This window comes from Cyclopterus lumpus, chromosome 18, assembly GCF_009769545.1.
Source record: "Cyclopterus lumpus isolate fCycLum1 chromosome 18, fCycLum1.pri, whole genome shotgun sequence".
NCBI classification, from domain to species: domain Eukaryota; kingdom Metazoa; phylum Chordata; class Actinopteri; order Perciformes; family Cyclopteridae; genus Cyclopterus; species Cyclopterus lumpus.
Window position 1 is genome coordinate 14,240,677 of NC_046983.1, and position 12,619 is coordinate 14,253,295.

The window sequence follows — 12,619 nt, forward strand, 5'->3', positions numbered from 1 at the left end:
TGTTTCATTATTTATTTATTTTAACCTACTGCCCACCACTCTCCCCATCCTCCATCTCCTCCACCGCCCCCCATCTCCTCCCCTCCCTACATCACTGCTCTTACTGCCCTGCTTTCCGCCCTCTCGGTCTTCCTCCTGTTTTATCTCATCAACCTCCACCCACCCTCCGGTCTCTCCTACTCTCTTGCTTCCATCCTTCACTCCCTCCTCCACACCTCTCCCATCCTTTCTTTATTCCCCCTCTCGTATCTTTCTCCTTCCACCTCATCAAACTTTTTTTCCATCTCTCAGTTGCAGAACCCCCCCCCCCCCCCCCCCCCCCCCCCCCCCCATCTCTCTGCGTCCTCCCGCTTTCTCGTTAGTCTAATGGAGGCAGAGTAATTCACTCAGCGGCAGGATAATGTGACAGGACGCTTGCTCAGCCTCTGGCCTGCCAGCCAACCAGGACACAAGGGATGGATGGATGGATGGATGGATGGATGGATGGATGGAGGTGGAAAGGTACAACGATGAGGCAAGGAGAAAGGGACAGAGGAGGGGAGGAGAGGAGGAGGCGTGATGGAAAGATGAAAAGAAAGTCGGAGAAACGCATCATTGCATAAATATCTCCTAAAAAAGCACTGTGAGGGTTTCAGCTTCCACATGTGGCACCGTTATTTAATTATTGATGTGGAATTTAATAGTTTCAAACTTCACGCTCAATGACGCACATTCCCGTTATTACCAACTGAAGTATTAATCAGCTACAACGTAATATTCCTCACCAAGAATTTGATGGCCCACCCACCCCAAAAACCCGGCTGCTCACCGTTTCATTAGAAGTGATGTTGGAAGATGACTTCAACAAATCTACACGCAATTGTGTTTTTGACCTAAAACATTTTTATAGACTTATTTATTGCTAACTTTATTGGAGTGAAAGCTTTTTATTTGACAGCATTAGAATTGGCAAAAAGAAAAATGGAAAAATGGTTCAGCTGTTTGTTTTGGTTTCTTTTTGGGAACCCAGAAAGAAACAAAAACTTTCAATTACTTCCAAGTTCCATATATGTATAACAAGTTATCCTGTTAGCACAAGATCCATATGTTGCATGCGCACATTAATATCTTGTAAGAAGAACAAGATGTTGCACAGGTAATTAGCTTGCTGGCAACACATCTGGATCTTGTGTGCACAAAATAATAACATGTGTAGTAAACCATTTGGGTCCCGCGAGATACTGACCGCGCAAAGGTTCCATGTGTTGTGTGCACGTTATTATTTCGTTTTTTTAAAGAATCCTAATGCTGTCATTTATTGCATTCCAATATTCGTTCAGAACTTTTGGGACTCTACAAGAAAAATCACTCATCTGCTTAATGAGACTTTTGACTTTGGCTGCCTTCTCAAGCCACCTGAGTGCATCATCTGTCCATCTACCACGCTTTTTATTATTGTTTGTGTGTGTGTGTGTGTGTGTGTGTGTGCGCGCACGTGCGTGTGCAATGTACTCACTACATGTCTGTCGACCTCTTTGCCATTGTTATTTACTAACACTGGGAGGGAACTGAATCCGCGCTGTGACTGGCTGATGGCCGTCCCGGCAAAGTGTCTCTGTTGGCATGTCAAGCTCCTATTTATGGATCCGAGTAGAAGTAGTCTAGCTTTAAAAAGAACTAATTATGAATAAAGGGTTGTACCTGATGTCTAAAATACCAGTGGAGAATGCATGTGTGACTTGCTGTGTGAGTGACAGCTCCTCCAGCTCCTCTCATCCAATGAGAGGCCCCGCTTAAGCCCTCCTTCCCTTGCCCTCCTATCAGATCCTTGTGCATGTCCCCCAGTGTACCCTTCCAAACTTGGACTGTTATTTTCTGTAAAAATTTGTACTTTTGAACAAAACTATTATCAAAGTCACTTTATATATATATATATATATATATATATATATATATATATATATATATATCTAATGTTAGGTACGTTTTAATGTTAGCAATAACGTAAATACATCAGTAAAGGAATATATTTGATATTTAAATGCAGTGAAAATATATAACGTGATGAAACAACAATGATGGATAGAGGTTGTGTTTTAAAAAGCAATATTATTCTGAGTGTAAACAAAAAATGAGTGCCATAAATCTTCTTTTTTCTTTTGTTCGTTCCGTTTGACTTAGTTTTTCTGGTCCTCTGCCTCATCATTGTTTGTTCCGGTCACTGGTACTGTAAGTGTTGAAGGCTTCTGTAGCTTCCCATATGTCTCTGTGTATCATGAATGCTGACTTGGTTAAGCTATTGCAACAGAAATAAAGACACCCTGCTGCTTCTGTCCACATTGAGCTGTTATTGAGTCTAAGCATGCACCATCCATCCACAGTGGGCTCTAGAGTCTGTCTGACGGTCTAGATTCCTGCTCCCAGCACTTCCCTAGAAAGTGATATTTGTGCATTGCATCACGTGTTTTTCTATGGAAGCTCATTACCACAATGAAAAGGGGGGAAGAAGATGAAAAGTTGCTGAATGACAACAACAAAAAATACTTATGGCAAGTCAGAAAAGACGAGGAACCATGTCAACATAATGAGATACCAACTGATGATGTATAATCATATTTGTTTGTTTTTGTCATGAATAGGGAACCAGTTTTGTAGACCACAAGGGCGCACGTAAAAGGGGAAACAAATAAATGTATGTGCAGGGGTCATATAAAAAGTGGTGTCCTTTAATCCCTGACAGCGGTTTCATGCTGCCCCCTAGTGTCCTGTTTGTGTAGCTACAGAGCAACTGAAGAGCATCAGACTGAACATAGGCGAACCATTTGTATACCATTTGTGTATATATGTATATATATATATATTTGTATATATATATATTTGTGTGTGTGTGTATATATATATATATGCTATATATATATGCTATATATATATGCTATATATATATGCTATATATTTGTGTATGTGTGTTTTTTTTCTTTTTAAGACAGTATGTGGGATTTGGCGCCATCTAGCGGCTGCATACCTCGAGTGCTAAAACAGTGGTACCGCGGCTCGCCTTTGTTTAGAGCCCATCCTTAACGTAACAAGGCTGAAACCCATTACCGCAGTTTCACAACCGATGTAGAATAAAGTGGCCCTCACGGGACGTGAACACGTTCACGGGTTTGCCCATTATATTTACAAACAAGGGGCAGGGGTCAACTTGATGCGTTTAGGAAAACGAACTATAACAACAATACTTTTATTGTGAAGGCAGTGACAGGAAGTCACGGAATTTCCCATTGCAACTCTTTTTTTCGGTGCGTGAAATTCCTCAAGTTGGTGTCTTTTGTTTGTCTGGGAACAAGAGCGAGAGGGAACCTGGCGTCGTTACCGTCAACCGTCTTAAAGCAGCGCGGACGTTAGTGCGCGTTAGTTTATTTTTTATTATTTATTTTATTTATTTAGTGCGCAGACTCGGACGAAGAGGACCCGAGCGGCTCTCGTGCACTTCTTCTGTCGGCTGGCTTAAAACGAGGGCAGAGGAGTGCAACTCCTGATGGGAAGGAAAGGAAGGGAAGGAAAGGAAGGGAAGGGGGGAAGATACCGAGGAGGAGTTGAGGAAGGAGCGGCGGGTATGTGGCAAAACTCTCAGCGACTCTGACAACGAGAGCGACAAAGAGTCGTGTCTTTATTTTTTGGAAAAAGCGGTAAGTTACTCCGCTTTTTGGACAACTAATGACAGCGTAGCGTGAACCAAAAGTTACACACCGAGATTTAAAACACACGCTGGAGTCTCACTCTGATTCTAGGCCGTTCCCCGAGTTTACCAGAACAATACCCCTCAAGCTTATAAATGTGCGTTTTCTTTAAGCTGCGGGTTTCCTCTGACAAAAGCAGTCCTACAATAACTTTAGCTAAAGTAGATATTGTCTAAACTTTAAATGAGGGACTTTATGGTTAAAGAGTGCGCGTGAATCCGAGATTCAACTTTCTCTATGGAATGTGTATCAATATAATCGGTGCATGATCTGCACGATATGAGGAATATGGTCGATTACGATATTACTTGCAATATAGTATTTCTGCTGCTTCCAGTTTACTGCTAAAAGAAAAAATATAAAATTCGAACATTCTTTTATTCAACAAATTGAATATTGAAGTCACAAAAAATACAACATTATTGTTTTCTGCCCTACTCTAATAAATAACAGTGCAATATTGCTTTCTTTCACACGTTGACATTGCAATGGCGATTTAAATTTAAAATGTATATTCGTGCAACCCAGCTATGATCACATTTCGGTCAGAGCCTGAAAAGTATTGAGTTTTGATGCCCAGTAACTTTCTGTTATTTCATGTTTTCAACAAGTCAAACCTTCGAAAATGTCCACAAAAGTGTTTTAAATCGATGTATTCGCAATAAGAAACACAGTTGGTGGATAAATACTGAATCCTATGTATTTGGTATTGTCCCCAAAGTAAGCAATCTGGGTGGAGCGCTTCCTTTTTTACCTCCATCACCTCCGTCTCTTTAACAATTTAACAAGTCATGACATCATCACAATCTTACAACATGTTCCACTTTTTATAAATATAGAGCGCTCTGTAGGGGATTTGAATCTGTGTTCTTCCGGCCGTGCAGAGATGGAGGGAGAGAAGGAGAGACAGAGGCAGCAGCGAGAGGAGAAGGAGAGCAACGAGGCGGAGGAGGAGGAGGAAGAAGAAGAAGAAGAGGAGGATGATGATGAAGAAGAAGATTCGGAGGGTGCGTCCCTGATCTGGCAGGAGGGCTACGGCGAGGACAACCTGGGTCTTCCCATCATGCACTGGGAGGCGCTGAGCCTGCGCATTGCCGAGCTGGAGAAGCAGGAGGAGGAGAACAAGGAGAAGAGGGCAAAGGTCAGTGGTCTGGGAGTTTGAAATGAGATCGAATCAAAATATACACAAACACCACAGACGGGAGAGAGAAAGGGGAGATGTTAATATTGAGGAATAAAGTAGTAGAACACACTCACACACACGCATCTTTTTTGTTTTTTTCCCAGAGTGGAGTTTCTCTGGAGCGAGGCAGAGCTCCGGTCAGCTGGACGGAGGAGAGAGGGAGGAGGGCGGAGAGCTGGGAGGACGGAGACGACGCCTGCAACAGCCACGTACTGGCGCTCACCTCCCGGTACACACACACACACACGCACGCGCGCGCGCGTGCGCACACGCACACACATGCGCACGCTGACCTGTGTAACTGGTAATGTTGTGTGTGCGTCTGTGATGTCATCTCTCATCTCTGAGCACAGCATCTGACTGTCGAGGTTTTTGTTGGTATAACGGAGGAAGAAAGTATGAGAACATTTCCACCTGATATTCCAAGATTTAAAGTAATAAAAGTAACCGGCTAATGGAACCTTTTTAATCGCAGTAACATTGTGATGTTACGCGTTACCTTTTTAAAAGGTACCTTCGCTGTCAATAATATATTTGGTTTCAGCAAATTCCTCTTTTTTTTTTTTTACATCCAGGCTTTTTTGACAATGCGTTTACAAATGATTTTATTGTCACATTTAAAAACAGAAGAAGTGCGGCAACCTTCTCTCAAATTACGAGAACAGAGTGAACACATTTGAGGGGAGCAATGAGCCACGCAAGATACTGAATCCGTCTCCATTAGAAGCCTTTCAGAGTTTCCTCAGTCGCCAGTCGCACTGGTTTGTGGGATTAGTAGTTCTTCACTCTTGAAATGATGATTTTCACAGTTTTGTACGGTGGCCTTCTTGTCCAATTTTGCAACAGTTTTTGTGGAAGGCTTTTGTGAAACATCAATGATTGAATGGACACATCCACTTCAGTTGAGCTCTATTGCACACACCAGACTAAAACCATCAAACCCAGAGCCGTGGGAGAACCTCGGCTGCTTTACCTTTTCCCGGCCACCAGATGTCGCTCCTGCAAGGAAGCCCTGAAAGCTTTTCCACATTCCCCTCCTACTGATGTCCTCCTGTCCTCACCATTCACGTGATGAAACGACCTCTCGTGTAAAATCCACCACATGCCGTCTGTTTGCGTCCCCTAGCCTGCAGACCCAGATGAATCTTCAGCTCTGCTTCATCAACAACAGTGAAAGTGAGGAGGAGGAAGAGGAGGAGAGGGAGAGCAGCAACACACGGGTAACTAGCGCCAACACAAGTTCAGTCAGATGAGCTGAAGCAGAGTCGCCTCTGTGGGCTAACGGGATGTAACCTCTGGTCAGGTCAAGAAGAATCCGCAGCCTCCCGCCAAGCCGGAGAAACCCAAATCCAGAGGCTTCAGGAACACTCTGAGGAACCTACGAGACCGACTGAGAACCGACCACAGAACACTGGTGAGAGCCCCACGTTGAAGCGCTGTAACGGGGATGCAGCCACGTTCTTCCCTTTTTCTCCCAAATACAGCTAATCACAGTTCTCTTCTTCTTGTCTGTTTCCCTCCTCTTCATCTCCTCTCCCCTCCCCTCGTCCTTTCCTCTCCTCTCGTCCTCATCTCAGGCTGCAACTCGTAGTGAACCTGTAGTCCAGAGAAGACATGTGGAGCGCAGTGATTTACAGAACTTCAGTCTGAAGGACCTGAGTGCTCTTTGTACATCGCTCAGCCAGACCATACAAGGTACTCTCCCACACACAGCCATTACTTTGTGTCCATCAACTCTGACCAACTTGGGATTTTTATTTTTATTTGTTCTCATCCGTCTACGTCAGACCTGAGCTCAGACCTGGTGGGCCGCCTGCAGGTCCGTGACCAGCTGAGGACGGAGCAGGACGCCATGCTGCTGGAGGTCCAGGACCTGACGTCGCTGTGAAGCTGCTGCTCGCTCCCACCTGAAGTTCACCCGTCGACAGACATTTGATGTTGATCGTCGTGAATCGGACGTCGCCACAGTGGCCTCCTCAAAACATCCTGTTGTCAGTCTGACCAGCCAATCACTGTGAAGCCTGAAAGGGAGACATGGACATTCAGTTGTAATGTAATCGTCTGCATTGTATATTTCTGAGGGACATTTTGTCTCTCTACAGGACAGTCTCCACCAGCAGGGACAGATCGGGCTTTGTTTGTCACGGTCGCGCTGTCTGAGCTGCACGGTACGGTCAACCACTGAAACTGAGTTAAACACAACATCCAGGAAGTAGAGGGTGACCTTAGAGGAGCACGCTGCCAGACTTCTTTTCCGTGGAGAGTACCAGCCAACGTCTTTGGGCTGTTCTGTACAGAGACACAGCACTGATACGTGTCCCATGCAGTTCTCCAAACACCCGATAGTCCAGTGAAAGGATTCGTCCAGTGGTGCTTCTTGACCACTATTAGCGGTGCAGAGCGACGTTTCCATCAGCGGGTCCCCGTCCTGCTTCGTCTGTACTCGAGCGTTTGGGATGTTACTACACAGAAGTACAACAAAAGCAGGCCAATGTTCAGCCTGTTTAAAAGCAGAAAGCGGAGCACTTAAGGTGGGCTGACCAGTAAGGTGGACCAGCGCTATTCTTCTTTTCGTTTTTTTACTTTTAAACTGATAGCATGGTTAATTATTAACATCCCTACAGCAAATAACTACACTCTTGTTTGTACCAGGGAAATACTAAATGTTAAAATGTTATTATTTAAAGCTGTAATGGCGTTTTTAAATACTAGTATCCATACTCAAGTGTACTTGGTCTCCGTGTTCACAGCAGAAATCCCGATCTTTAGTTATCTTATTATTATTTTGTAATTCACATTTTTCATATGTACAACCAATTAAGCACATTTTGGTTTTCCTTCACCAAAGTGCTTTTTCTTTTATATGAAAGAGAAGAAATGTTTAATATTTGTATTCAACGAATCAGGACAGTCTTGGCACAAGTTCTTGATAATTTGCCTTAAAACTTTGCCTTTTTGGTTTGCTGTTAAACTACCATCAATAAGTCAACACTTCCTGTGTTTCATGTTAAAAGACTTCTAACAGCTTCAGGAAGTGAAGCTGTTAGATCATCCACAGCAACTTTAAAAAAAGGGTAACATTTGAATTATGTTGAATTGACCATTTGAACTGTTCTAGTGCAGTTAATTGTACATTTGCAATTATAAGAAACGGTAAAATTATTTGATACCCAGCAGGACAACGTTGTAGTATTTCAGAGACAGAAATCAATTCATCTGCTTCCTGTCTCAAACTAGTACTCAGTGTTGACATCTTCATAAAGATGAACTCCTTTATGTTGTTATTCCACGTGTTGGTGCCTCCACATGATTAACATGTTTATTAGCTCAGACGTGAGTAAGAACTGTTTATCTAATCGTCTTGTTTAAAAAGTAACTCATGTCAAGGAATCAGAAAAGCATGAATCATTTAGACTTAGTTGTTTTCTTGTATTAATCTGTGAATTAATTAATTAACTTACACACTCCGATACTGTGTTTTTAATTTTGGTGGTGGTTCGACCATTTTGTTTACATTGGATAACAGATTGTGCCTTTTTAAATGAATAAAGCATTAGTACAGTCCGTTTCAAGTGTGTGTGTTAGATGTAAATACAGGGACCTTTTATATGCTTGTATACAAGTGGCGAAAAATAGGTAAATGGATTTGCATTCATGTAGTTTATATTCACATTTATATCGGGTCTTTGTAGTCTTCCGACCACTCACAGCACTGTACATTAAAAATCAACATTCACTCATTCATACTGTGGCATCACAAGGGGACAGGTAGTGGAGGGGCGCTACAGAGTGGCCACCAGTGCAAAAACTACATCTCCCAGCCTGCCTCACCGCTCACCCAGCTGCAGCTGCTTAAGGCACCTGATTGAGGCAGGGCTGGGAGACTTAAGGGAGAGCACCTGGGAAGGAGAAAGGAGAGCGGAAGGTGAACCCACGAGCACCTGGAAGAGGACAACAAGGGAGAGGACCTCGTAGCCTGGATTCACCAGGATTGAGTTTTTGTTTGGTTAATTAACCACTTTCTCCTCCGGGATGTTTTGAGTTATCTAACTGGACCTTTTTTTGATACTTTGTTGTTTTTGGATGTTACCTTGCTGGTGGGATGGGAAATAAACCTGGACTTTTTGTTAAATACCCTCTGACGTGCCTGTGTTCATCTCTCTCTTTGCACCGCCCCAGGCTAGCCTGTCCTAGCGACAGCCCGTGACACTACAATACACACATGGAAGGAGCTATTTGGGGTTCAGTGTCACTGGAGGGCCGGCGATCGAACCGGCAAACTTCCGACTAGCAGAAGACCTGTTTTGTGGCTTACAATAGTTACGGTGGGCGCTAGTTAGCACTACTGTGACGTGTCGTAGTGTACGCCATTTTCAAGTCGTGAAGCTCACACCGATTTCCCGCCCAAACTAGCTTGTGAACATTGTACTAGCATCTCGTTGCATGATGATCGAATAAAGACGAGACACTTATATTCACAATACTGTCGTACACAATACCCAGCAGGCAAAATACCGCCCTTCACCACCATGGGACCTTATTTTGGTAAAAGATTTACGCTCTTCAATGGCGAGAAACTAAATAATAATTGAATGGTATTTGAATTGTGCCAAAATGTTTGTCAATTTAAAAGAGGATTTCGTATGTCAAGAAAGTTACATATTTGTGTAAAACTCTTTTAGTATAAGACTGAAAATACGTAAATTGGATAGACTGCGCAGCCAAAAGTCACGTAGGTGACGTCTTGGCTGTGTGTTTGATACCGAAATGTTCTCGCAGTCGTTCTCGTTCTTTCGCTTCCTGGCTGATGAAAAGAATCGCCAGGTAAAACGCATCACATAAGATAACACTACATTTAGCCGTGCTAGCAAGCTAACAGCCATGTCGATGGTGATACGAGAGATCACAAATCACTTTCACGGACAAATTAAAATCATATGTTATTTATAGTTTTTCTAGTTTATGCAGAAAAATCACAACAATTGGTGATAGACAGCTACTCACCATTTTACCCCCCAAAAATGGAAACTATGATGTAGATGGTTTTCCTTTTCGAGGGCGTGCCGAGCAAAGCGAATTAAACAACATGGACACAAACTGAATGTACACGTATCAGTTCATCTGTCGGTGTGTTCGTCATGTGATCTATTGCATAACATGCAGCTCAACAGGTGAGAAGAGAGGGAATCTCTCTCACCGTCTCACACACACTCACAAAAGGGGAAGAAGACTTAGATGACACAGAGGGAGGGACTGAATTACCATAGAAACCGCCTGGACTGTTCAAAGAAGCGGCAGAAAAAGGTGAAAGCTGAAGTGGTCCAACTGCCAAGGTCACCGATCGACCACACTGCCGCCACGCCGACCGCTGCTGATGTATTCTGAGCTTTACATTTTTTTTAAATAACCACGAAAAAGGTGTATTTTGAAGCTTCTTAATTATATACAGCTCAATGCAGTCAAAGCATTTTGGATGTTTTCCTATTTTCTTGTGATTATTCTGATGGGTGACAGAACAGGAGCCATATGGAGTAGAAGTCCTTGCCGGCACAGGTAAGCTCTTTGTCTGGCATCAGATTGCAGTGATGCAGGTATTTATGAGTTGGATGCAGTCCCCTTTACACAAACACTGACCTCCTAGTGTACCGCTTAGGGCTTCACAGGGTTATCCTTGGTCCAGGGGATTTGCTAAAGCAGTAAAACATCTTGCTATGTGTATATCTTGGATGTCATTCAGTTTTTGTAACTAACTTTAATTGCATTAAAAGAAAAAACCTGCCCAAGAACATTTCTTAATGAGATGGAATATGAATTCAGAGGCCGATGATACATCAGAGTGGAGTGGGTTTTCTCGGAAGCTATTAGCTGCTCCTGGAAAACAACCTCTCCAAGAAGATGTGCACTCCTGCTGATCGGATCTTCAGCAAAATGGCAATTGTGACTTTGGTTTTGTTATTTTGTCCAAAAAAAAAGGTACATCCTTAAAAAGTCTTCAATCCAGTTTTACAAACATAAGGTATTCAACCTGTATTCAAGACACATTTTGGTTACATCTAATTTGATATATTTTCCTTTCGGTTGCCTTGAACTTGAACTAATCGAACGCTAACGTCTCCGTCTCCGTTGAACATAAAACACTTCTAAACTTCACACGTTCTGTTCCATTTATTTCTGTGTGGTATCAACTCTATTAGCAGACTCTTAAAACATGTTTGAGTCATTTAATCATCCCAGTGTACATCAAGTCATATGTATGTTTTATGTCAATCAGTGTGTGTAGATGCACTAACGCAACTAGGTGACGGTTGGCTTTCTACAGAAGCAGGTTTTCTTTAATGTAGGCTCCAAACCCTGTTTCCCAGCTTGGTTTCTCCTGGAGAAAGCTTATTAAACCTGTATGGATGTAAAGAGGTTTCTCAGACCTCCCACTGGGAAAATAAGGTGAAAGGAGGGATCGTAACACATACCGGTGCTTATTTTTATTTAAAATCATTTCATTAAAAGTCAGATAAAAAACTTAAACTTGTCTCTGTCATGCTAAATAAGTCTACTATTTGTGAAGTTCACATATGTTCATGTTGAAATGAAAAACGCTGCTGTTTCTACATTGCCTTTCCTGTCATTGCGCTGTCCAGACACATTTTTTAATTGCATCAAAATTAATGGAAGAAAATGTATTTTCATCTCCAAAGCACTGCACCATTGTTTGCTAAATTGTTAGCTGTAATGTAATCCATACATTATCTGTTAATAGATTATTAATTGTTAATTTGTCAGTAGTTGATGGGCTAAAATCTATAAAACTTCTTTTGGCTTCCATTAATTTATATACATTATTAAAATGTATAACCACACACATGGAATTTGCTTGAGTTACATAATCGCTCACAGTAGTAGTCAAAGACCCTGGTCATTTAAAAGGGTACACGACCAGAGGCAAATGATTGTCTGAATGGTTCGCTACATTAATAAGGTTACTTTATTGAGTCAGAATGGCTAAACGTAAGCACATTGACGAGCATGTCGCAGGATGTAATATCATGTTTAGGTTACAGCCCGTGGACCTCTGACATCCTATTGGTGTCGTACTGTTAATATGTCACATTACTGGTTGACACATTACCCGTATTGAGTTGAACCCTGAAGCGAAGTGGTGGTACAACCTGCAGATGGCTCACTTAACACTTCCACCTCTCGCCTGTGTGCTGATCCTAACAGCAGGGCTGCAGCTGAGAGCTGAAGCATCGCCTCAGTGAATCCTGTCTAGTTGTGTTGACTTTGATGATGCTGTAGCCCATCTATATGTGTGGCAAAAAAACAAAAACATTTAGGATTGTGAAAGCAGGGTATAGCCAATGGAGTGAGAGCAAGACTGATATACAGAAGGGTGCATGGAGACACCGAGGGGAAGTGTGGTTACTTATTGCTGAGTTAATGGGGTGAGAAGGGACTGAATCAGCAGCATACCCTTGTACACAGGAAGGCAAACAAGCACTAAGAATCAGCAGCATTGGACAGGAGGTCAAACTGATTACGCAAACGCCCTAGTAAACAGTCGCAGGATGGGGGGGTGTGAGGCATTGCTTCTTTAGTATGAGCCAAGAACAACTTGGAGCTAAATACTAACATCAGCATGCCAACATGCTCTCAGTGTTGACATGCTGATGTTTACGACATGCTGATGTTTAGTCTTAGTCTCGCCTTTTAGCATTCTACG

General features: G+C 42.7%; 1 protein-coding gene across 2 annotated transcripts; it reads left to right on the forward strand.

Annotated features, from left to right (window-relative positions):
• The first annotated feature begins 3,272 nt into the window (after positions 1 to 3,272).
• si:dkey-6n21.12 (schwannomin-interacting protein 1) lies at positions 3,273 to 8,466 on the forward strand. 2 transcript variants are annotated; one of them, XM_034557826.1, is made up of 7 exons: positions 3,273 to 3,668; positions 4,559 to 4,860; positions 5,007 to 5,131; positions 6,029 to 6,122; positions 6,206 to 6,316; positions 6,480 to 6,597; positions 6,690 to 8,466. In XM_034557826.1, the coding sequence occupies exons 2-7, from the start codon at positions 4,606 to 4,608 to the stop codon at positions 6,788 to 6,790; spliced, it is 804 nt and encodes a 267-aa protein (XP_034413717.1). In that variant the 5' UTR covers positions 3,273 to 3,668; positions 4,559 to 4,605; the 3' UTR covers positions 6,791 to 8,466. The 2 variants fall into 2 exon arrangements, with proteins under 2 accessions (XP_034413717.1, XP_034413716.1); XM_034557825.1 differs by having other exon boundaries at positions 4,604 to 4,860.
• The last annotated feature ends 4,153 nt before the right edge of the window (positions 8,467 to 12,619 follow it).

What these genes read in the sequence shown, in the direction of transcription:
- si:dkey-6n21.12 (XM_034557826.1), top strand. Translation starts at nt 4,606, where the DNA reads ATGGAGGGAGAGAAGGAGAGACAGAGGCAGCAGCGAGAGGAGAAGGAG. An exon ending in ACAAGGAGAAGAGGGCAAAG is followed by an intron (nt 4,861 to 5,006) that starts GTCAGTGGTCTG and finishes TTTTTTTCCCAG; the next exon opens with AGTGGAGTTTCTCTGGAGCG. An exon ending in GGGAGAGCAGCAACACACGG is followed by an intron (nt 6,123 to 6,205) that starts GTAACTAGCGCC and finishes ACCTCTGGTCAG; the next exon opens with GTCAAGAAGAATCCGCAGCC.